Source organism: Poecilia reticulata, linkage group LG7, assembly GCF_000633615.1.
Source record: "Poecilia reticulata strain Guanapo linkage group LG7, Guppy_female_1.0+MT, whole genome shotgun sequence".
In the NCBI taxonomy this organism is placed as follows: Eukaryota; Metazoa; Chordata; class Actinopteri; order Cyprinodontiformes; family Poeciliidae; genus Poecilia; species Poecilia reticulata.
The window spans coordinates 1,120,753-1,146,034 of NC_024337.1; the positions used below are offsets into that span (position 1 = coordinate 1,120,753).

A 25,282-nucleotide genomic window follows, 5' to 3' on the forward strand; every position below is an offset into this window, starting at 1 on the left:
TTCTTTACATTTCTTTCATGAAAATATTTTGTTTTGCCTTAAAATAGTAGTTTGTTTGTTGTGTTATTGAAACTCCTCTAGTTTTGCTGAATTAAGACAAGTCTTTAAGAGAAGCAGATCAGAACTCCTCCAGAGCAACGTAAAATAGTTCCTGCCTGTTATCACAGATGCTTGGTGGAAGTTTTTGCCACAACGGATGTCAGAACCAAACAGAAGGTTTAAGGTTAATATCATTTTCATAACAGCTCAGGTTGGTTAGGATTGATTAGTTTTCCCTTTATAAATTAATTTGTCATTTTAAGATTTCCACTTTAAGTCCAGTTATCCAGGTTATCAAAATGTGCTTGATGTGTGGAAAATTAAACTGTGACCAAAACAAAAAACAGCAAAAGACAAAAGTTGAATATTTTGGCAAGAGAGCAAACACTTTTGTATGTTATGATACCAACAGGTTAGAAATAGTCTTTCTCACTCTGAGATTGATTCAAAAGGAGCTCAGACATAAAATGAACCAGGAGGTTTGAATCTTTAAAGGCCTGGGCCATCAAATCGGCCTAGTAAAAGAACAGGAACAGGTTTATAGATGGAAAATGTCATTTTACTTCCATTAAACACTGTTGTCATGCTGTCCATCTGTCACTGTGCTTTTATTCAGGTCCAAGCCAATGTTGAGAAGGCACTCACGCTGTTTGGCCAGCTTTTGACCAAGAAGCACTTCCTGCTGACATTCATACGGACACTTGAGGCTCAAAGGTCTTTTTTCAATGGTTTAATTCATATAAATAATTTGTTGTGTATTTTTATGCATTTAAACAAATTTAACAGATTCTTTTTAGGGAATTAAACTTGGTAGTTGCATATTTAATTGCTTGTGACATTGGATGTTACTGTTATTAAAAAAAGCCCTACAGCATTACAAACAGTAATGGTTGTGTTTGGTCATAAATTAGACCACAAAAGTCTAAATTTATGATGAAAAAAGTTGCAAACATTAACAATTCAGCAATGCTAAATTAGCTGGAAAATTCCTCTTTGTGCATCATTTAAATAAGATTAAATAGGCATTAATATTTAAAACAAAATCTTTAGATTAATTTTGTACTTTTGAATTTATAAGATGAAAGCTTCCAGTGGGAGACAACAAAAGGCCGTTAAAGCATGTGGGCTGTTCTGATGCGTTGCCAGGTCGTTTTCGATGCGGGATCGAGGCAACGTGGCATCTCTGATCATGACGGCCCTGCAGGGGGAGATGGAGTACGCCACAGGGGTCCTGAAACAACTGCTGTCTGATCTGATAGACAGAAACCTGGAGAGCAAAAATCACCCCAAACTGCTGCTCCGGAGGTGAGAAAGGAGATTTGATTGGCTTAAACTACACTGGTTTACTTTCATTCTGTACAAGTTTTACTGGCAAACTTTACATAGGATGTCAGTTTTGTTAGAATCATCAGTTCAGTTTAAATTAGTATGTCTTTAATTTCAAAGTTTTTTTAGAGACATTTTAGCAAATATTTGACTCATAAACATTTTAGCTGCAAACACAAACACTTGATATATTCAGTTTAAAATTTAAAGAAAAATGCATGATCTTTAAAGCTCCTCACATAAAACCACCAGCCCTGTTGAGGAAAAACAGACACTATGGTGTGAATGGCTCTGCGGCTTTGGGGATGTTCAGGACAATGTAATAATAAAATATCACACAAATTAAACAAAAATATGCCATACTTTCTTTTTACTGGCACATTATGATAAATTTGCAGGAAATTTATTAGATCACATTTTACCTTTCCAACCTCATATTGCCTTTTTAGTTGTTATTTGTTGTGATTTTCTTTTACTTAAAAATAATTATTTTTATAAAGACCATTCAGAATATGTTTCATTATCATATCTGGAAACTCACCAAAGCTGTTGTATATGTCCAGAAACAAAACCTTTTATCTTATCACTTCTTGTTTTGCTCTTTTCTTTCATGTTAGAACGGAATCTGTTGCTGAAAAGATGCTAACCAACTGGTTTACTTTCCTCCTGTACAAGTTCCTCAAGGTGAGACATTAATTTTTTTATCATAATTGAGGATATCCATTTAACCATATCATCTAATCTCATTTATATGAGTTATTGTTCATAAAGCCTAGTGCTATGGCTTTAGCGTTTAGCGTGCTAGATTGGGTACCTAGACTTAATGCACAATACGCAGATAGAATGGCAGAAATAAAATGTTTTTCACAAGCAGTTCAAGCCTTTGTTTACCCTGTGTACTTCATAAACAGTGAAATATCTGTTAAAGAAATACATTTTTGGCTGCTTCCTTTATGTCTGTGTCATGTGACCCGCTCAGCCAGGGCTCAGTTTCCCCTCAAGCTGACAGCTGTGTGGGAGAAATCTTGAGCTCTGCAAGCAGCCATAACACTAGAGGTTAAAAAGTATGATATTCAAAGCAAAGCACCAAGTTTATGAAACAGGTAAACAACTTTTCTTCCAAGTTTTATCCTCTCATAAGATTCACTGGAACAGCAAGTAAACATTTGACAAGGGGGATCATCAAAGAGTCATATCAAAACACAGAAGACGCATTCTAGTGTTAGCATGCTATTGTAGAAAACTTCACACACAAATATCAGCAGAAGTGACACGTAGAATAATTTGTAGCTATACGAGCCAAACTGGATGGAAACGACAAACCCAAGTGAGTTTTTGTTGAATTTTGTCAGATCAGTTTAGCATCTTTCTGAAACCCAGTTAGCATTCATGTTCTAGCAGAGAGGACTGCTGCAAAAACTATATGGACAAAACACTGGCCGAGAAAAGAACTAGCAATAAAATGTATGAAATTGAAGTATGCATCTAAGGATATTTTAACTCTATAAATAATTACCATTCACTCTTAAATCCATGTGCTGTTATTCTTTATCTGTACAAAAACCACTTTGAGAAAACACAAAATGCCTATTAGATTTTAAGAGATTAGCAAAAGCGTGAATTAGCATAAATATATTTTTCTTCAGCTTCATGTTGGTGCGGTAGCTGGCACTGTTGCCATGCAGCAAAAAGCCTGGGGACTTTTGGCATAGAGTTTGCATGTTCTCCATGTGTATGTGTGGGGTCTTTCCAGGCACCCCACACATACACTAAGAYGTAAGACTTAAAACCATGAGTTACATCATGGTTTTAAGTCCAAAACCATGACTTAACTAACTTTGTAAATTTCCTGTTTAACTATTCAGTTAGATGGTTTTTTAGATGAGAGGATGCATAGATTTTGTAATACCTGGAATTCAGAAAAAAATTGGATACAATATAATAAATAGTATTCCATCCATCCATCCATCCATTTTCTTCCGCTTCATCCGGGGTCGGGTCGCGGTTGAAGCGGACTGACCCCGCTTCATCCGAATACTACCCGTGGAAAGTAGTATTCCACTTTAAGTAAAATGTTTTGATTTTGCCAGGAAACAATCCCTTCTTTCCTAACTTTGTCCCCTTGTCTCACATGTCCTCTTCACTGATCTTTGTTTTTTTTTTTTAGCTCACATCTTCTCCTCCTCTGATCTCTCTTTCATCTCAGTCTTTCTTTTGTCATTATTGAGCTGTCAGTCTCGTCTCTCCCTTAAGGTCATTTGCCTCTCCAGAGGGTGTGGGATGTGGCACACTGCTGTCCTCCTGCCTTCATCTTTGTCTTCTCTCTTTCCTTGTGCCTCGATTGAAAAATACCTCAATGAAAACAATAATTATTTGTTTTTATCATTTCAGATATTTTCAAAATCTGAAGAGAACATTGATTTTCATACATTTTTTTAAAGATTTGTTTTGAAAAGATTGAAACATTTACATGGAGATAATTCTGTGTTTTAAAATGCATGACTAGTGGAACCTAAGTGTCTCCACATATTTGTATGTCTTCTAAATAACAAATAATCAAACTCCTGGCATATTTCAATTCATTTAACACTAACATTCCAAATATGTAAATCTTAAAGTAAAAAATTCAGTTTAATAAAAGCAGTTGCTGTAACCTTGAACATTTACCACTGACATATGTTTAAGGAAGCTTGATAAAACCAGGCAGTGTGCAGGCCAAAGCTGCATGTTGTGGAGGAGCTTCCAGTGAATGCAGAAGCGTAACACCCCAGTGTCTTCAGCAGCTGCCTGCTTAATTGGTCCTGATGCTAACGAGCTTCTTGAAGCTCATGTAGGTGGAAGGAGGCCGAGGACAAGAAAAGGTTGAAGGTGGGCACCGCTGCTGGTGGTTAGAGGACAGATGAATTTGAGAGGGTATCGCCATCAGGTGTTAGGAAAACAGGAAAGGAGAGAAAGGCAGCAGATCTGACCGGACTGGACTGAGAAATGACAAGTGTTTGATCATTAAAGTTTATTTTTGAAATAATTATCATTCATATGTGAATGATTTATGAAAGTTTTCTCTCTAGAAGAATTCTCAACCCTTTTATTTTACATTTTGTAAAATTAGAACATTTTTGAATGTATTATATTGAGATTTTATGTGACAGACCAACACAGAATAGCGTAAAACTGAGACATAAAAGGAAAATAATGTTTTCCAAGATTTTTCTAAATCTGAAAAGTGTGGCACGCTTTTTACATTTAGCTATCATTAACCTGATACCCCTAAATAAAATCCAGTGCAACCTCAGCTTGTCACAATGAGCAACAAATCCATTAATTGCATGACAAATTAAAACAAGCTAGATAATTTCCATTTGGCTAATTCCTTTTTTAAATTTTGTTTACAGAGACTTCAGTGTTCATTTTATTTGTTGTTTCAGTTTTTTGTATTTGCTTATTTATTCTGGAAATATAAAATGTCTTCCAGTTAAAGTGTCAAATGTTTGTTAGAAATTAAAGTGTATTGATCTTTGAGAAGATGTAGTTGCATCATTATGCTATTACCAAGAAATTGTTTGAAAATGGTCTCAAAACAACATTATTATTTATCACAATAACGATTTTTTTATTTCGAACAGACAAAAAGTAAAAACAAGAAAAAAATTCAAACAAATTATCATGCCATATTGACTTGTAATTTTACATTACCTGTTTGAAAAGGAGCAGGTAGAAAATATAAGATCTTATGATTTCCTTGCTCAGCCCTCTGTGCTAATAAAGTCAGCATACAGTTATAAATACATTTGCAACTGAAATAGTTAAATTTATTTGTCATTTTTAAAAGTAAAGAGTGAATACAAGAGATGAAGTAGACGACAAAAATGGAACGACAATAGGACATTGTGGACTGATGTTAAAGGGAGGAAAGTAGAAATGTGTGTGTTGGAGAAAAGAAATGAGTTATTGAGTATGCTTGAAGGTGAGATGGAGAAATTTGTACTTTCCCTCCTTGTTCTCATCTGAAGCAAAACACACACACACGCATGCACGCACACACACACACACAGCCAGTCTGAAGTATCTCCCCGAGCAGCGCATAGTCAGTCATTAAACTCTTGTCAGGATGAGTATTGGCCGTGATGTGTTCTCCTTCTTCCATCTAAACTGCTGCTCCATCAGCTGGGGGACTTTTCCTCAGGCCCAAGTGATGACTAATGACACTATTGATTGGCAAGTGTCTCTGATGGAGAGAGGAGGGTACGAAGCATACTTACAGTGTAACATCTGTGTCTGCTAACAAACGCTCAACAGCTTTTAGTCGAGTCCAGAGGGAACAAAGTTTACGTAACACAACTTTATCATTCACATTTCATGACAAAGTCAAATGCAAAGTCTTTTCAAGGAGCTGTGGATAATTTTGGACAGGAAACACAAATATTCAAGATTCCATTTGAACAACGGTAGTTCTGGGTCATCTCTTCTGGTTGCACCGCACAAGTTTTCGATTAGATTTAGGTCTGGAGACAGAGGTTGTCGTAGAACAGGGTGTCAGCGCATCCTGAAGTCTTAATATGTCTTATATTCATTAGGAAAAATGTAAGTTGGCCTTAAATACATTAATCAGGTCTTAAATTTTGTTGTGCCAGGACTACTTAATCTCCTATATTCTATGCAACTTATTTTTCTCATGGATTATTAATTAGATATTTGTAAAACAGCAATTACCTCTTGACCTCATGATTCAAACACAGTCGGACAAAATTAAAAACAAGTTTTTTTCCAAGAAATTCCAGGTATTCAAGTACTCCAGAAAACTGTTTACCTCAAGTATTTTTTTCCCTTTCATCCTGAATTACGGATTTTATTTCCCTTCTCTAGAAAGTCTAGAAATGATTCCAGCTTGAGGAAAATCCCATTCTGCTTGAGCTGCAGATAACTCTGATATCCTTGTGCCTCCTCCCTCACCAGGAGTGCGCCGGCGAGCCTCTGTTCATGCTGTACTGTGCCATCAAGCAGCAGATGGAGAAGGGACCCATTGACGCCATCACAGGAGAAGCCCGCTACTCCCTCAGCGAGGACAAACTCATCAGGCAACAGATTGACTACAAAACACTGGTCAGTAAACTTCCTGCGTCTTGGGGCCCGTTCGGTCTCAGTCACTTGACAGGTTACTGAGCTTTCGTCACACTAATCAGCTGTCTGACTGCAGAAGACTGCTTCCCTGATTAGTGAGGAGKATGCTCAGCTTCCCTGCATGGTAAATGTGGCACTTTAGCACCAGTGCTGTTTGGTGTGGGGATGTGATCTGGCTATGAAGTGACTCATCTTCTGCCCAGTGCTAACTATGTTGTCTATCAAAACAAAGCACTCGTGGTTTGGACTGGAAACACAATGAGGCACATGAGGTTCCTCTGTAGTTGTTTTGGTCGACACTCAGGTGTGAATGTTGAGTTATTTTGGATCCAGTCGGTCGAAGCAGACCGGGAGTTCAACCAAGGTTTGAAGTGGCTGCTGCATAGGTGTAAAAATGCTGTCATCCACCTGAACAACCATACAGACATCTCAACAGCTGGCTGTTGGCATGAAGCACTCCTGATTAGGCCCAATACCATGTGTCTGTAACTATATCCTTTCTGCTCTGTTGTTTTTTCTGCCAGACGCTGCACTGCGTTAACCCGGAGAATGAAAACGCCTCAGAGGTGACGGTCAAGTGTCTGAACTGTGACACCATCACTCAGGTCAAGGAGAAGTTGCTTGATGCCGTGTACAAAGGCAGCCCTTACTCACAAAGACCAAAGGCGTCTGATATGGACCTTGGTAAGCCGTGCAGTTCTGTCAGCAAGAAGAATAAAGTTGTATTAATCTATCTTAACTTTCCCAGTTCACATATTCAATAATGATTTCAAACTTAATGAACTATTGATGGTATTTTGTGATATGTGGGAAGAAAATGTCCATTGTTACACTAATTTTGTTCAAATCGCATAAAGAATAGCTGCACTCATCAGCCACTATATTAGGTACACCTGACAGTACCAGTTTGGACTAATTTGCTTTCAGAATTGCCTTAGTTCTTCGTAGCAGAGATTCAATTAGAAACGTTCCTCTGAGATTTGGGTCCGTGCTGATATGTTTTCATTGAACACTTACTGCAAATCCATTGTGAAAGTCTCCTATAGCAAAGAGACTGAGGTGTAGTGACTGGACAGAGCAGCCGAGTACAGTGAACCCAATGTCATATTCAGGAAACCTGGCATGTGCCTGTGGAAGTAGTCATCAGAAGATGCTTTTACTTTGGACGTGACTAGATGGAAATAGTCAGCAACAACACTGAGGTAGCACTGATATTTAAATGGAGCTCAGTTGATACTAAATGGCCCAAGGCTGGCTGAGCAAGTATCCCCACCACACTTTTACACCACCATAACCAGCCTGGAGGCAATATTGCGGCACCTGGTTGTTCGTGTCAGATATTTTTTAACTCGGTGCAGATTGCTCTCGACCGTTCACTCAAACTTGTTGATTTTTAAGGTGCAGGTTTCTCTGCACTGGCATTTATATGAACCCTCTTCTCTTTGCTTCCAACTTCCCTCTTTAAAAGAATGGCGTCAAGGTCGAATGGCCAGAATCATTCTGCAGGATGAAGACGTCACGACCAAGATCGACAACGACTGGAAAAGACTCAACACGCTAGCTCACTATCAGGTAAGCAAACACACAACAAGCTAACATAACACAACCCACTGAAAGAGATTCACGAGGCAGGTGTGTGTGCGTGCGTGTGCGTGTGTGGGTGTGTGTGTGTGCGTGTGCGCGCGTGCGTGCGTGCGTGCGTGCGTGCGTGTGTGTGTGTGTTTTTGCTGTGCAGGTAACAGATGGCTCAGTGATCGCCCTGGTGCCAAAGCAGAACTCTGCGTACAACATCTCCAACTCCTCCACCTTCACAAAGAGCCTCAGCAGATACGGTGCGGCTCGGTTTCTTTTCTCAGCTCCTTTCCATTTAAATCATTCCATCAATGATTTCTCTCTCTGCCTCTCGTCCCGCCACAAGTCTGAGCTCTCTTTCATTCACTCTTTGTTTGTCAGGGTCGTGATTGGGACCCATTTTTTTCTTACCTCCTCACCCGCCTGAGTGAATGGCAATCCTTTATATCCATTGCCATCAGCCCAGGCCAAGGCTATTCCACGGCTATTGCCAAAGCAGTCCATAAATGACGGGCATTAAAGCAGACACCTTGCTCTCTGGCTGACAGAGTGAAAAAGAGAAAGGACACCTGGAAGTCACAGAGATAGAGGCCCAAGCATTGTAAGCGTCAGTGGAAAATCAAATTATTAACAGAATAAATTACCCTGTGGAAACAAACCAAGAAAAACCTGAACCATTATCTGGTGCAGAGTGGGTTTTGTTAACCCTTGCACCATCCATCCATCCACCCACATCCATCCATCCATCCATCCATCCATCCATCCATCCATCCATCCATCCATCCATCCATCCATCCATCCATCCATCCATCCATCCATCCATCCATNCATCCATCCATCCATCCATCCATCCATCCATCCATCCATCCATCCATCCATCCATCCATCCATCCATCCATCCATCCATCCATCCATCCATCCATGCATTGCACCAACCACCTTCACCAAAAGTTTAACATTTAGGCTGGAAGCTAGAATTACAAACAATGCACTTACATCAGATCTTCTGGTGTCTAAAGAAATTACAAATGAGAGATTTCAGGTTTTTTGCTAATGGCTGTGTGAGTTTAACTTTTTTTACACAGTATTATCCAAAAGTAACTGAAATCTAAGCAACTAGAAAAACGTAGCGCAGCCAAATAGTAACCAAAGCTATGAGTGACTATGTATTAACAGCCTCCTCCCAAAATGTTTACTCACCTCAGATCTGTCCACCAACTAGGAGTTGAGTCAATGACTCAAACCACCCAAAATTTAATTAGATGAAGTTGACTTAAACCTTTTGAATGTGACCTACAGCAAAAATCAAGAGATGTGTTAACTAGAATTTGATATCCTCTCTCTTGCACTTTTACACCCAAATACATTGCAGACTTGTGACAGGGAATAAATGTACTTTTAAACAGTTTCGCACATTTCTATGCTTCCTCTGAATTTGCGTTAGTGATAGTGAAACCCGCGAACTTTGAACTTTCATTGTGCAACATTGAACACAACTAAAACATGGAATCTTTGGTTACTGACTGATTGGAAAATCATCTTATGTTTCAATTTCCAGCTGAAAATTGGATGATTTGAACTTCGCCATGTTAAGTTTTTGGTGCAGCTCTAAAAAATATCATGGTTGGCAAAGTATATGAGACTTTATCTCACACCAGAGACATCCTGTCTCTGTCTGTGATTATGTGATTCCCAGACAGCAAGAAGATAAATATAAATACTGCTTGTTGATATTGTCCCAGTTTTATTTAGCAGACTGATGCTGTTACATTAAAAAGTCACTAATATCAGCCGACACCAATGTTAGAGCCACTATATGGTGCATACCTACTGTCTATTATAGCTGTATTGTAATTATTTAAGGCTCTGTTTTTGTTTGAATGTGACAATCTGGGTGTGCTTGTGGAAGGAGCTGTACATGTGAGGGGAAAACAATCGGCCAGCCGTGGTCATGATAAGTTTAGAGTTAAATCCTGCTGACAAAAGCAGGCACACCACCCAGTCTTTCACTTTTCTATCCCATGTTGTTCTATTACTCCCCCTCTCACCCCGTTCTCTCCTGACCTTTTAGTTTCTCTTTCCATTTAGCCGGCCACCCACCTCTTCCTGTCAGCTCCTCCACTGTTTCAGCTCTTCTTCTCCCGCACTTTTCCTTTCTCAAGCAACAAAAGTGATTGTGGCACATATCGGCTTCTGCCTCCTGCTTTCTGGCCCCGGGAGCAACAACTACTGAGCAGATAATCATAATCGTGTTCCTCTGTTCACCCCACCTCTGCAGCAGCACCCCACACACACACTTTTCTATCGTAAAAGAAACCGTTGCAGATATCTCACTGCTTCACTCTAATCAGCTTTGACACTCACACTATAAATAATGAAACAGACACAGAGGCTAGAGGGGAAAAAAAAGAGAAATATTGAAGGAAGACGGTGTTTCTGTTGAAACTAGGAACATCTTTTTTTTTTTTTTTTTTTTTTTTAGCATAACATTGTTCAAAGAAGAACTAACACATCATCTTCTCTGGTGATTGTCTGTTCAGAGAGTATGCTGAGGACGGCCAGCAGTCCGGACAGCCTGCGGTCCAGAACGCCAATGATCACACCAGACCTGGAGAGCGGCACCAAACTGTGGCATTTGGTGAAGAACCACGACCACTCGGACCAGAGGGAAGGGGACCGAGGGAGCAAGATGGTCTCTGAGATTTACCTGACCAGGCTGCTGGCCACGAAGGTACAATGCAGACAAGCCAACGGGCGGGAATACAACCGGAAACCATTAAACTTCGCTAAACTATAACTAATTTCAGTAATATCGGCTTTAAGAGAACATCCATCATGTTCTCACCWGTTTTCTTACGTCTTCCATGTTAGAGTGACCTGGTCTTAGGTTTAAATCCAGTAGGAAAATTTGTTGCATGGAGCCAGAGTAGATCATCTGAGTAGCTGCGTTTTATTACAAATGTGAGCAAAACTTTGTCAACATTCAACTGATGTCGAAGAAAACACAATTTTGCAATTACAGTGTTTCCCTTAAATAAGAAATCCACTTAAAAATTACCAGAGAATGCGGTTATTTATGCCATGAGTTGTAAAAAAAAAAACACATCATGCCATCATCCTCCAACTTTTGTCTTTTTTGCCAGCAGCAACATTGCGTTATTGGTCACATGACTTGTGTGGTACAAAGAAAGTGTTTCCATTACGGTTTTGGTGAAATATTCTAATTTTGACATGGCCGAAATACTGTCTCATGCTAGCACGAAAACCTTTTATCAAAAAAACTTCTTTTTTTTTTTCAAAATTAGGATGCATCAGTTAAGCATATTTATTTTCATAATTTCAATTTGCACAATTAAATATTCAATGGAAACACAGCTACTGAGTGTAAATGTATCTATGTAGCACTTTTAAAAACAACAATGAAGTCAACAAAAACAAATCTTGAAAAATACTTTTTTTACTGAAAAAGTTAAGAACAGTTAAATAATGAGGTGCCAAATCATTTAAAATTTTAAATTTAAGTAAAAGAATCGTACTTTTCTCGTGAAAATGATCACAAAGCTGAAAACTGGCTATAACAGCTGCTGAATTTCTTCAACACTGTTTTTGTTACTATTTGTGTGGAAATGCAGATACATTCTAAAGGTACATATTTTAAGTTTCAAATTTCTTCTCTCTGTGGGAATCTTTCATCATGTCTCTCCATCTGGCCCTCGCCATCTCCCAGTTCTCCATCTCTTATTTAATTGTAGACTGGGGAAGGTAAATAGAGCAATGGGCAGCAGTTACAACAGAACCAGCCTTTCAATTTCCACCGGCAATAAGAGAAACAGATTAATAAAGGCTGGGTTTGGGGTGAGGGAGGTTGATACTGGGGATGTCAGGAGACAGGTAATTTGTTAGGGAATTGAAGATCTGGTCATGCATGATGAAAATAAAAAAAACAGATTGGTAAATTCAATTGAAAAGCAAATCTCATCCCTGTCCTCTCAACATCACAGTCTTTTTGTGGCGAGCAGCCTGGACATATTGTCTCTGCAGATGCCAACACTTTTATTCCTGCTTGAGAAAGAATTTAATTTCTTTTTTTGTTACTAACGCTACTCAACTTTTGCTGATGCATTCTCCAAAGGGCAAAAGCTTGTTGTCCTCACTTTCTGTGTATACGGAAAACACATACAAATCTTGGTCATTTTGACCCGAGGACAACAGGAGGGTTAAGCTTAATTATTTAAGCTAAATTTGACTTTTTTATGATGAGAGACTGACAAAATAAAATATTTGTCAGTCTGTCAGAACTAACGTCCATTCTAATTTGAACTAAACCTGCTGTCACATTGTATCATATTATTAAACATGTTGACATACATAAAAATACTTGTGTCTGGGTCTAAATGAAAAGAATGGAAGCGTTTCTAAAACAAATCCCTTCACCTCTATGAAACGTGTGTGTGTGATTGTAATTGGCCCTCAGTACACACACAGCATGTGAATTTGAGATAAAATACGTAACATTCACTGTGTTCTGTTGCATCCTGGATGGGTACGATACTTTAGCCATGATATGAACATCTGGGATTAAAAGTTMAACGTCCTGTTGACGGTCTAGGACCCCGCCCTCGAGAGCTCAAATAAACATTAGTTAATCATTTAAAAGGTTGTTCTGCTGTTTCCCTCACTGAGATGAGTGAATCTTCATCAGCGCAGACAGAGAATCTGCATAATGTAGCCTGAGATCAAGGAACATTATTATTGCTTATTGTGGCACATGCATACAGATTCAATGCTGATACATGAGTCTGCATATTTCATGGAATCAGATGGATGCAAAATAATATGAAACGGCTGTAAGGTTACACACATTACTGAGCCAGTCAGGTTGGAAATGGAACCATATTATTGATAAGGTATTCTTTTTCAAAATGTTCTCTGAGCTTAAAGGTTGATTTGATACGTTAAATATTAAACCTGAGCAGAAGACAAACAGAAATGTTTTTTTTTTAAAAAGCCTTTCCAATAAAACAAAGGTCAGAAGGATTAACAAGGCGACACCATCTGTTTTAAAATGTCACAGAGCTTGTCAGACATGAGCACCCAGTTTCTGCTCTTTAGCTCGTCATTTCAAACGCTAATGCCAAACACCTCTGAGCCATTTAGGCCACTAATCTGTGTGTGAAACACAGTTACTCAGTGCTCAAGGTTCAAACGGCAAATTAACTCAACTGGGGCTGAAAAAAATACAACCACTGGCAAAATGGTGGGAAATTCTGATTGTTGAAGGATGACTGGTTTTATGGATGATGTATAATGCACATTGTGGCTCAAAACAATTAATTAATAGCAGTAGTAGTGGGAAATACCTCAGAATCAATAAATGAGAAGAAAGGAACTAATGGTGTACAAGTGTAATTGTTAATTCAGAGCGTTGAAAACTGTTGACTCTGTCTGATTTACAGGAAATGTGGACCCAACAAAAGAGCTGTCAGTTCAAACAATGGAAAGGATGATGAAACTCTAAAAGAGTTTTGAGAACTGAAACATCCTGCAAAAAATATTTTTTTGTAGTTCATGATTAAATCTTTCTAGAGATAATCTAAGTTTCTACATACATTTCTCTTTGTTTAACTCTCCGTGTTCATTTTTTTCTTCTAGGGCACATTACAGAAGTTTGTGGATGACTTGTTTGAGACCATCTTCAGCACGGCTCACAGAGGCAGCGCGCTGCCGCTGGCCATCAAGTACATGTTCGACTTTCTGGACGAGCAAGCCGACAAGCACTCCATCACAGATTACGACGTACGACACACCTGGAAGAGCAACTGGTGAGAAACAGGGCTGGTTGTTTCTTTAGACTGGAAGCCATGAAAAAAAGGGTCAGTGCTAAAAATAAAATACTCTCTAGATGGGTTAAGTTTATTAAAATAAATTCCAGTGGGAAAAAAAGTTGTCTGTAAGAGGTATAGAATATAATGCTGTAGACATTCTTTGGCCGACCCATCAAAGTAAAAAACCTCAGATGCCGTTGGGTAGCTTGGTACTGGTGCTAAGCGAAAATCTTTTCTCCAAACTACTGGAACTCTGATTGTGTTGTTACGACTGGCTCAAGGTCATAACAAAACGGGAGACCATGCAGGGGTTAAAGTGTAGAACAATGAATATTTATTAACAAAAACAACAATGGATTGTGGATATCAGTATCAGTGGTGTAATGCAAATGCTTGGATGTGTTGTATGAGCGTACATGGAAGTGTTGAAGTGCCAAAACAAAGACAAACGCAAATGTGCAAAAAGGAGGGGAGCTGAGGCCAGGCAACAAAACACCACAAGCGTCAAGCAGCAGAGTGGACGCTGAAGGTGACCCAGAAGATGGAGACAGCCAGGTTTAAATACTCTGCACCCCCAATCAACCTGATCAGCAGCACCTGTAAAGGGGAGGAGCACAAGGACAGACAAAAGCAACACCTGCAGCCCAGCCCTTAAGGCCCAGGGCCATAACAGTGTGCTTTGGTCAGATGAGACTTTTTTTTTTTCTTTTGGTCATATTTCTCACTGCAACCACAATCGGATCTCTATGTGAACAGTTTACGACCTCAAAACGATGCGACGCAAAGAAGAACGTAGAGGTCAAACAGCAGGGAACTGTTTACAGAAGGAATAACGGACGCCACCGTCAATGGAGCAATTTGAAGTTATTCAGCAATGGTAGCCGTCAGCATCATCTCAAGGTCGTAACAAGAAGAAGGAAGCTAATACAAACAAACAGAATCAATAGTAGTGGCTTTCTGTGGAGCATTGATTGCATTTTCTGAAGAGAAGTCTGTTTGGATCACGTTAACTTACGTTGCCTCGCGTGAGACAACGTAAGATGCTAGTCTTGTAGACTGTGATGCAATGAGGTGTCATTCAGGCTGTAAATACCACCACTGCTCCAGGTGATTCAATTATATTTTTTGAGGGTTTTTTTTAACTGAATAACTTGGTTTGTCTTGGGTTCATGTGCTGCTGGAACGTGGAACTTGAATGTTATTTCGGTGTGTTCTGCTCTGCTGCCTCCAGTCTTCCTCTGCGGTTCTGGGTGAACGTGATCAAGAACCCGCAGTTTGTATTTGACATCCATAAAAACAGCATCACAGACGCCTGCCTGTCCGTCGTGGCTCAGACCTTCATGGACTCGTGTTCGACGTCAGAGCACAAACTGGGGAAAGACTCGCCTTCAAATAAGCTCCTCTACGCTAAAGACATCCCCAACTACAAGAGCTGGGTGGAGAGGTACGTCCAAGGTGAACCTGAACTGAACAAACCCAACTTCAAACTTACTAAATCTGACCAGAGGTGAGCGCAACAAATCTACAGCCCTGAAGTCAAAGTGGAAAATATATCCATTTTGCTGCTGGAAGGTAGGAAAATGAGGCTGAGCTATAAGATCAAAGTTAATTACTCTATTAAGCAGCTGTAAGATTAGAACAACATTATAGGTTGAACTTTAGCTGCTGCAGGCATTTAAAGCATAAATACATAGTTGAATTAAATTAGGGCAAAGGAATTATGTGCTGTAATTACTGCCGCTTTACTCCTGGCTTATTAATATAGATTACAGCGTTTTCAGGGAGCCTAAAGTATCAGTGAAAGTCGCCTTGCTTGAATTCTGCTCTGTAAGCAACAAGTAAGGACAAATACATCTGAATCTCTCCACTTACTTATCTTTAACTCAGCAATAGGATGAGCAAAGGCAACTTTTTGGGAATCGAGTTGGATTTAAGCATCATTGAATCGTGCTCATATTGGAAGAGGTGGAGTTTTTAGTTTTTGTTTTTTTCCATTCCAAGAATTTCAGGTTTTCATCTCCAGATGGTAAATATTAAACTTGCATCAAGCAGATCTATTTCTTTCTTTCAAACATGTTGGATGGGCTGCAGCTTCTTTACCAGGTTTACATGTTCAAACAAAACCCCAGACAACCTGGGATAATGAGCAGTTTAGTGATACAAACATCTTTTTTAGTGTCCTATTGAATGTTTTTCAGGAGAAATGTTTATGTTTGATATGATTGCTGTGCCATGCAGTCACAGCCATACAGTTACCTAAAACAAAGTAATGCACAGTTTTTATTGTCACGTTTATCGTTATCACAATGTTACCACAAAATATGGTGGTAAAACTTCCAAAAGTTTCTATCGCTCACCCCTATTTTTATTACTTCCATTTCATGCTCTAGTTTAGCTCAGTGGTCTTGGTTACCTTAGAGATCCACTAGTTATGTTTAAGCACATTTTGTGTTTGAAGTTTTCTGTCCAGCTTGACTTTTGCACAACCTCATGTTGCTTTTCTTCCTTCTATTTCACTTTTGTAGAAGTGACTGCAGACACAGAGTCACAGAGAGCTGAGCTGAGCTGAGCTGAGCTGAGCAAACATAACTCTGCTTGACCTCTCTTCTAGATATTACTCGGATATTTCCCGTATGCCAGCAATCAGCGATCAGGACATGAGTGCCTACTTAGCGGAGCAGTCGCGCCTGCACCTCGACCAGTTCAACAGCATGTCTGCTCTGCATGAGATCTACACCTACATCATCAAATACAAAGACGAGGTGAGCGCCCTCTGAATACGGAGCTGAGTCAAACGGAAAGGAGAGCGAGGCGTAATGAGCCGCTGGATGGATGGGCTGCACCTTCACTTGTCTTGAGTAACACCATGAGGTCATTTTAATTCAATTACACTGATAAGCAATCTGCATGGTGCAGGCTGGAAGGTATTAACGCCATTAGGATGCACATTAAGGCCTGAGCTCAACACATTATGGACCTAATGAAGCTTTACAGAATTTATCTTTTTTTTTTTTGTTCTTTGTTCAAAATTCTAAGAAAATAACACCTGCTGCCAGAGGACAAAAACTAAATTAAACCTGATTTTTTTTTATTTGATTTTTTTTTTTTAATATAAATATACTTTTTTGCAGCATATACTAAGATGATATAATTATATGCTGTGTTACCGTAACGCTCYGAGGCAGAGGGAGGAAACGAAGGCTAGGCAGTGTGAGCGTAATTAGAGAAACACTGTTTTTGACTAATTAAATGTGACGGATGTGTCATGAGAGTAAAGATCTGTTTAAAGACCGTAATCTGAACTGGCAGATTCCAACTATATTTTTCTTTAATATTATCATAAAAAGCTTTACTGTTTACTAGAGTCTGTCAGATTTGTCTGAAGTTTGTTTATATCAATAAATATTTTATTCTGCTAATGATGTGTCCTTATTCAAATGTAATTTATCTTTTGCAGTGAAGACATTTATATTATCCCAGCTAACGTATCATAAAACAGCTCAGTGTTGAACATTTTAATGATGAATTATTCCAGGTCAAAAGATACAACTTGCTACTGGATTCATTTTGGCCAATATTATTTCCTTTACTGCTTTACTTTAATGAACCTTTTATTTTCCAAATAACTGGATTTATTCCCAGGTTCGCAAGAAAGGATTTACAAAATTGTTTAAAAAATTCAATATTTGTGATAAAAATAACTGTCTCTAAGGGAGATGGTAAAGGTAGAAGAAACAGGGCCGGTGGTCTGGGTGGGCATTGGGGGGCATCGCCCAGAGAGTCAGCAATGCTTGCCCTGGACTTTAAGCTTTTTATCTTTTTATTTATTTTAGTTTTTTCCATTTTGTGATTAAAGCAAAAACAAGCTTCATGTTTTCACTTTGCACTTTACAAACAGCCCAAGTCTCACCCTGTTAGTCTTTTTTAGAGGAAATCAGTGCGTCTCAACTGACGAGTTTATTGTGAACAAAACTCTTTTTCTTTGGTGACTTCAGTCATTTCCAGTATCGTTATATTTTTTTAAACAACTGTATATGTTATCTTAGATTTAGACAGCTGAATCAAAAATCAAACACTGTGGACGCTTAATTATTCCGTCTTTACATTTTCACATTTAGGTTTTAAGAACACTAAAACTAAAAACCCAACATGGTTATTTTCTTTTTGCAAACAAACCTCATGTGAATTAAGCACATTGTTGGTGTTGCTGTTGTTTTCAGGTTATTAACCTCCATTGATCATGTAGGACTAAATGGATAAAACATTTAGCAACTGTTTTATCCAGATAAAACAAACTAAATCTACACTTTAACTTCCACTACATTTGTATCTTTCCGTTGCTTGTGCGCGCGTGTGTGTGTGCGTGTGTGTGTGTGTGTGTGGGTGCGGGCGTGTGTGTGTGTGTGTGTGTCTGTGTGTGTGTGTTTGAGAAGCATGCTGCTCCCTCCTCTCTTGGTTTCTAGCAGCAGTATTACAGTAGTTACTCTCCTGGTTGCAGCTGGCTGCATTCAAACCAACTGCTCCCTGTCATTACAGCCTATTATCCAGATGTAGGCAGCTGCACGGTGCCGTCGCCTCCAACACGTGCCCTGACCTTACAGCCACACACACACACACACGCACACACACGCACACACACACACACACACGCACACACACACACACACCCCAACATGTAAAGATGTGCTGAAAATGCTGGCATGTCCTTGCTAATGCGCTTCCACACATCATTAGTAAATCGTAGACATTCGCAGCAGCTCCTCCTCTTCCTGGGAAAACGACCCGTTGGATAGAACAACACTCTGCCATGCGCACGCTGTCAGTGGCAATTAATATGCAATTACACAGGTTTTGTGGGTCCTCACCCCTGAACCCGCCGACCCTGCCAACGTTGTCATCAACGATGTAATTGAAACTGAAAATGTGCAAATGGAACCAAGCGTCATCTACAGTACACAGACTTCATGCAGCTTGTTGTAGGTTTCTAATCAGCGGCTGTGCTCTTGGTAACGCTCTGCCTTGTTTTGCCTCCAGATCCTGTCGGCGCTCCAGAAGGACGAGCAGTCCCGCAGGCAGCGGCTACGCGGCAAGCTAGAGCAGGTCATCGACACAATGGCCCTGGCCAGCTGAGGGCCGGCCAATCAGACACCTCAACTAGTGCAGAACTTGGCTTAACCCACACGCCTTCCCCTCTGACATCCATTTCCATTCACAACGTTTTGAAATCTGTTGTTGCCACGCTCGCAAACCGCCCCTCCCCCCCACAACGGTGGGAATGAGGCTGGAGGGAGACGGGCGACGCAGCGGCACGCCGGAGGGACAGCAGAATGTTTGGTCACCACATTTAGTTTTACTTTCTTCTCTGAGCCGCAATTCTTACTCTGATCAGCCAAATCAAATGCAACTCCTAGCCTCAGCTAATGTGGACCTAAGCTTAAACAGGTGGGCAGGAAAAAAAAAACTGGTTTAGCTGGAGCTGGAACCCCTGCGGTGAAGGTACAGGCCACCACTTGGTATCTTTCCACTGCCACAGCAACGGTTCAGACTGTGAGTCATCAAAAATCCAGGAGATTTCATCGCTCTACTTGATCCCCTTTCTGTTGCTGTTCTCCGTAGGGAGCAGGGGAGACGAAACATCAGGGACTCTGCAGAACGGCGGCGGGAAATCCTGGCAGAGATTTACTTAGACGTTTCAGGAAGCCGCAGAAACGATGGGGACGGAGGACAGACCCGAGAACGTCCCCCGTTTCCAGTTTGGACTCTACACGTCTCTATCGGCGCAAAAAAAAAAATAAAATAAAATAAACACGCCTCTGAAGTCCAACGAAAATGTTCCCGTTACGCTGCGTTTAATTTGTCATTGCATCTGATTCTTTTCTCTCCCCAGTGCTGTGCCACTTGTGTTACTGCTGAATTTGCACAACAAAAGCTAAATCAAAAGAGAGAAGAGGATATATGATTAAATATATATATATAGATATATAAATACAACCCATTGTTTTTAAAACGAATCAAAAAGTTGAACTTTTTTCCTCTATTTCAGTGTACAAAAGATGTTTCAGAAAATTTGATATTTCCTAGATGAAAAACAAACAAAAAAAGATGAAAACAAGGAAAAAGTCGTCTTGTGCCATGTTTTACTTTGAATGTCGTTTAGTGCAAAGAGACTTCTTTTTGTTAGATAAAATGTGCTAATTTGATCACGTTGTCATGCTTAGTGACTGAGAGTTTTAAAAACAGGTAAACGGCAGAAATCTAAGAATATATTAGACGCTCTCTGTGTTACCTGAGTTGTGGCTGTGGCTCCGAGGAGTGTAAAAAGACAAACGACGTCTGGAAGCCACCGATGAGCCAAACCAACCTACAGAGCTTTTGTGTTTGCTTTTTTTGTTTTGTTTTCTTAGAGAAACCAAATAGATCAGGATCAGCCGTTTTAGACGAGTCGTCGGTGTTGAAGGCGGCCTCATGCTGTGCCGTAGACCTGGAGGCAGTAGGTGGGCATCTACACAGACCCCTGGCACACTGCGCTGTGTAACTTCTAGGTCTTGTTTTCTAGACCTCCCCTCTCGTCTGAAGCGATTTATGGGCCCCCGCCTGCTCCACTGAAGGATAGTTTTGCTGTGCACAGAAAAGTGAATCAGTTTTGTCAAAGTCTGCAGTAAAGCCTGTAAAACTTAAAAGGCCCTTTTTTTTCAACTGTGAATGTGGTTTTTCAAAAAGATAATGAAATGTAGCTTGAAATATGTGAGTGTTTTTGTACAAGTTGAAGGCCTTTTTCTTTGTGTTTTCTGTAGTTTTTATAGAGGTAAAAAGAACTTTAAAAAAAACATCCTGATATTTTTCCTTGCACAGTTTTCTGGAGCACATTAACTTTGAGTGCTTTGAAAGTCATTTTGTTGGTTTGCATCTTGTTCTGCTTCAGGTGTGGTTTCTACAGAGGGACGGAAAACGGAGGGAAAGGGTTGAAACTGTTCACAAAGTTCAAACATAACAAACTCAGCCATCCATTAACATCAACATCTTACAGACAGACAATACAAATCACAAAATTAGATCCCACAAATATGTTAATTTTACTGGACTCTTTAGAGTTGTTAGCGCCTCTGGTAAAAGTGTGTAAAAGGCTTTAAGAGAAATTCATCTTTTATTGCAGTAATTTGGTCCCACATTCATTTTTTGGGGAAAAATCTATTTACGTTACCAGCAGGTTATATTATGTGTTGGGAATAACAAATAATTCCCAAAAGTTATTTCGTGGTAATGTTTTAACTCTCCACATGCGTGGGAGAAATCTTTACTCTGGAACCCGTTAAAAACAAGCCAAACCATGATTTACACAATTAAATCCAACAATGAAACACTTTCCCAGCTTAAAAACAAACATTGCTGTGTGGACAGGAACTAAGAAGAGTCAACTTGGGGTAATCAATTCTCTATAACAACCAATAAACTGTGATCTGCTTCCCACTTGGTGATTTGGAAGATATTCTATGATGTTCACTGTATCGTCCAAACGGTGGAGCTGCCAAAAAGCTAAACATGTCACATGACAAAGTTATTCACAGCAGGTGCTTAAATAATTGTGGCACCTATTAATTTGATAAAAAGGTTTTTTATTTTATTTTTTTCATTAGATAAATTTACTCAAATAAAATAAAATAAAAACAACATCTGAGATCATCCTACTGCAATAAAAATGGATCTTTTTGAGATGGTTTTGATCTTGTTCAGTAATAGTGGAGGACACTATAAATGAACCTGTGCAGTAAATGAAGCTCAATTCTTCTGCTGAGCAGTATGTCTTCAAAGGAAACCGTTATCAATACCTCAAAAACAAACGTTTTCTTCCGCTTCTGCAGTGCTTCCTGCATATTTACTCCCCTTGAATTTTTTTTTTAATCCGATTTCTCCGGAGGGATAAGGCAGAAACTTGTGTTTGCTTTTAGTAACATCAAACCAGAACTAAGACTTTCTTAAGAATCAAGTTCGTACAATCCTGTTTCCCACCAGTTGTGTGTGTTGGATCACCTGGAAAAGCATACGTGTGCATTTTATGTTTTGTAATGATCAATTCGATATGCAGCAGCTTGAAAATCTAATAATCTACAAACGGACATTGACAAACCAAGGTTTAAAACCACATCGCAAATTTTATTACGTTTTATCTGCATGTTTGCACCAATTCAAAGTGATAAAAGAGTTTGCTTGTTCCACTGCTGCGAATGAAGAAGATACAGACTGAAAAGTGTGACCATAAAAAATCTCCAGACGCTGTGAGACGCTTCCTGTGTGATAATTGTTCAGTCACAGCTGCTTTAAAACAGGAAGCCAACATGTGTTCATTTGACACAAGTAGTGATTTCCACCCTTGGGAAAGTTTGTGGTCACCTGCTTGTATGTTTGAGGAAGACGAAGGCAAAAGATGAAATTTAAATATAAATGTGTCTGACTTCAACAGTGTGTCGGGTACAGACAGCTGCCGATGACGGCTTATTAGTATCAAAATGTCACAATATGCCTGGTTCGATCTGCATAAATCCACATGCAATTGATTTCTGTGATGTATGTTTTAGAAAATCAGCAAATGCTCATTCTTTCCAGCAGCGTTGGCTTTTACCTTTTCTTTTTTTTTTTTACTCATACACCCATTCCACTAAACTGGATTCATAGAGCTGCTTTCAGCTACATAACAGAGTTCAACTACATTATCTCAGCTATTCTCTATATTTTCTGAAAACCCTTTAAAGACCTAGTGTTCATCTTCTGCTGAGCCTGCCATGAACCTGAACCTGTTTTTATCTGATAACCTGGATGTGTGTCCAGACACATGGAATCGTTCTGTATGTGCTTTGATACTTGAACCACTGACTTACAGGGTAAAAAAACGAAACATGCAGAGCGAGCCGACCAAAGCTTACAGTCATCCACACCAGGAAGGCAATCATGAGAGGAAGTTATCATCAAAACGTCAGTTTCAGTTCTTCCATAAAGCAATTTTCAGTGTTTTGGATTTTTTAATAATTTAAAAGGCTTATGTTTCTTCCTTTTTCTAGAAGTTTGGTCAAACTTAAGCATTATTACTTCCATGTACAGATATTCATTGAGTAATGAAACCATCTCGGGATGTTGACCACATCATTGATATTTAACTCATATTCACTTGTTCTTTAGATGAAAAATGCTATAAATTGTTTTCACAATCTTGAAACACTACATAGGTTTACCCATGACCTCCTTTGTGGGCAGTAAAAAAAAAGTGATGTTTTTGTTGACCTATTCTGTGTCTTGTTCTCTGCTTCACATTGGGTTTAGGTACACGATTTTTAAAACACTCATCTGAGGCACAGGAAGTTGCTTTGAAGACCATAGTACCTTTTCAGTTTTGATTTCTTCACATCTGTTTGGGACATTGTTCTTTTTTGAGAAAAAGAAACTAAAAAAGAACTGAGGGAGTTGGTCTCTTGATAGCAACACCCTTCACTGTGCCTTGTTAGCTTGGTACAATGTTGCTTCAAACAACATAAAGGAAATAGTTTCTTTTTTTTTATCTGTCAAAAGAAGAAAAGAGGAAACAGACAAATAATTTTAATGTGTGAATTTACCACAGTTCTAAAATCTATAGTTTTTAACATAAAGAAGTAATTTTCTTATTTAAAAAGACAAAGGTACAGAAAGGTGAAAGTGAACAATGACCAACACACACAACCCCACTGTGTGTGTGTGTGTGTATATATATATATACACAAGTGTGTGTGTGTGTGAGCCAAAAATACTTCTAAAACTAGTAATGTTATCTTTTTTTATATTCAATAAGATGAAAAAAAGTCATAACACTGGACAGTTTGTTTCCGTTCAACCAAAACTAGGCTTAAAGATCATTTTACCACATTACTCAAACCACAAGAGAAACAAGTTCTGCTGATGTAAACACAGCTCTCACATAAACTTGTTCTGTTTGCAAGAGGAGATTTAGTTTTGCGACCATCTGAGCTAAATGCTCAGTTAAGCTAGCGTAGTCCGAGCTCTGTTCAGGCTTGGTATTAAACATTTTGGGGTTATTTGTTTTTTATGTGCAAAGCTATGGACAGATTAGCAGCATCAATACAGATTGAGATAAAACAGGTGAAACAGATAATTTCAAACATGTTAAACATATTTTAGCTAGCAAATGAGGGCAAACGGGAAAATGCAAAAAAATGCAATCCAAAGCTAACAACGTTTTGGAAGCCTTTTTTGAACAAAATTGTGTTTTGATTTGTTTGTGTTTTTATTATTGCTATTATTATTATTATTATTATTATTATTATTATTATTATTATTATTATTATTATTATAAACGGTTAACTCTGCTAGCAGGGCTAGTTACTTGGCTAGCTATAGACTCAGAATTTACTTTGAAGAGATAAAGCTAAGATAGCGCTTTAAAAATCCACTTGGCTCTAAATCCCAAATGTCAAAGCTGATTATTTATAGTAGTGAAATCTATTGACTAATCTTTCTATAAACTTATACAGTACTTATACTTACTCCAACATGGGTTGGAGTTTTTCTAATTCTAAGCCATTAAAGCTATTTCTCTGTTTCTGACAACGGATACTTTTTTTTTTTTTTTGCACATTTTGAAAGCCATTTTGAAAGTGCATTAAAAAGCAGATGTTAAATGGATTTTAAGATTGGGTTGAGCCCTCCGGTTTGACACTCCTGAGGCCAAAAACACTCGCAGGTTTCTCATTCCTTCACTTCCAGCGTCCTGGCTTCCTTGCCAATGCTTCACAGACACAGCAGAGAATGTTAAACACCTCTCACAGATTAAAGACAAGCGACGCAGAAAGGATAAAAAAAAATACCCTAGAGATTTAATACTTTATGAATTATGATATCTTTTTAAGAGCTTCAGATTTGAAGCTGCTGTGACAGGTTTTGGCTGTTTCACACCCGTGTAAATATCCTGCTCTTTCCTATTTTGCAGATTTATTACTTGTATATAGACACGCATCAAGGAGAGATTAAACATGTTTTTTGCAAAATCTGGATCGTCTAATGTTTTTCTTGTTCCCATTCCTCATCCCTAAAATACCCTTATACTTGTGGATTTTAAAGTTTGAACAACTTTTAGGTTTATCTGGTGTGCTTGTCATAAGAGAGTTTGTGAAGGAAAGATCAAAAGCAGCACACATGGGACTTAATAGCACATTATTAAAGTGTATAGACCATGTTTTTCACACAAGTAATGCTAAGGAAGACATTAAGAATGATGAGAAGAAATGTCAAGCTAGCCTGCTGTAAGCCTCTACCAGCATCATAGTAAAAACATCTTAATAGGTTGAGGAAAGAAGCTGTAAAGCTTAGTTTCTAGAGGATTTGCCTGATTTCAGAGCTTCTTTACTTGGTATGAAAAGCCA

At 38.9% G+C, this 25,282-nt stretch overlaps 1 protein-coding gene across 3 annotated transcripts in view; it reads left to right on the top strand.

The window, feature by feature from the left end:
* The window catches only part of LOC103466867 (plexin-A1-like), a 331,178-nt gene extending 306,267 nt beyond the window's left edge, over positions 1-24,911 (top strand). For all 3 annotated transcript variants that reach the window (XM_008412750.2, XM_008412753.2, XM_017305775.1), the window contains exons 22-33: positions 656-753; positions 1,186-1,344; positions 1,983-2,049; positions 6,319-6,465; positions 7,008-7,167; positions 7,952-8,055; positions 8,219-8,315; positions 10,596-10,786; positions 13,708-13,877; positions 15,112-15,324; positions 16,492-16,642; positions 18,915-24,911. In XM_008412750.2, the coding sequence (XP_008410972.1) occupies positions 656-753; positions 1,186-1,344; positions 1,983-2,049; positions 6,319-6,465; positions 7,008-7,167; positions 7,952-8,055; positions 8,219-8,315; positions 10,596-10,786; positions 13,708-13,877; positions 15,112-15,324; positions 16,492-16,642; positions 18,915-19,010 (1,653 nt within the window). In that variant the 3' untranslated portion in view covers positions 19,011-24,911. The remainder of the gene's footprint in view (positions 1-655; positions 754-1,185; positions 1,345-1,982; positions 2,050-6,318; positions 6,466-7,007; positions 7,168-7,951; positions 8,056-8,218; positions 8,316-10,595; positions 10,787-13,707; positions 13,878-15,111; positions 15,325-16,491; positions 16,643-18,914) is intronic.
* The last annotated feature ends 371 nt before the right edge of the window (positions 24,912-25,282 follow it).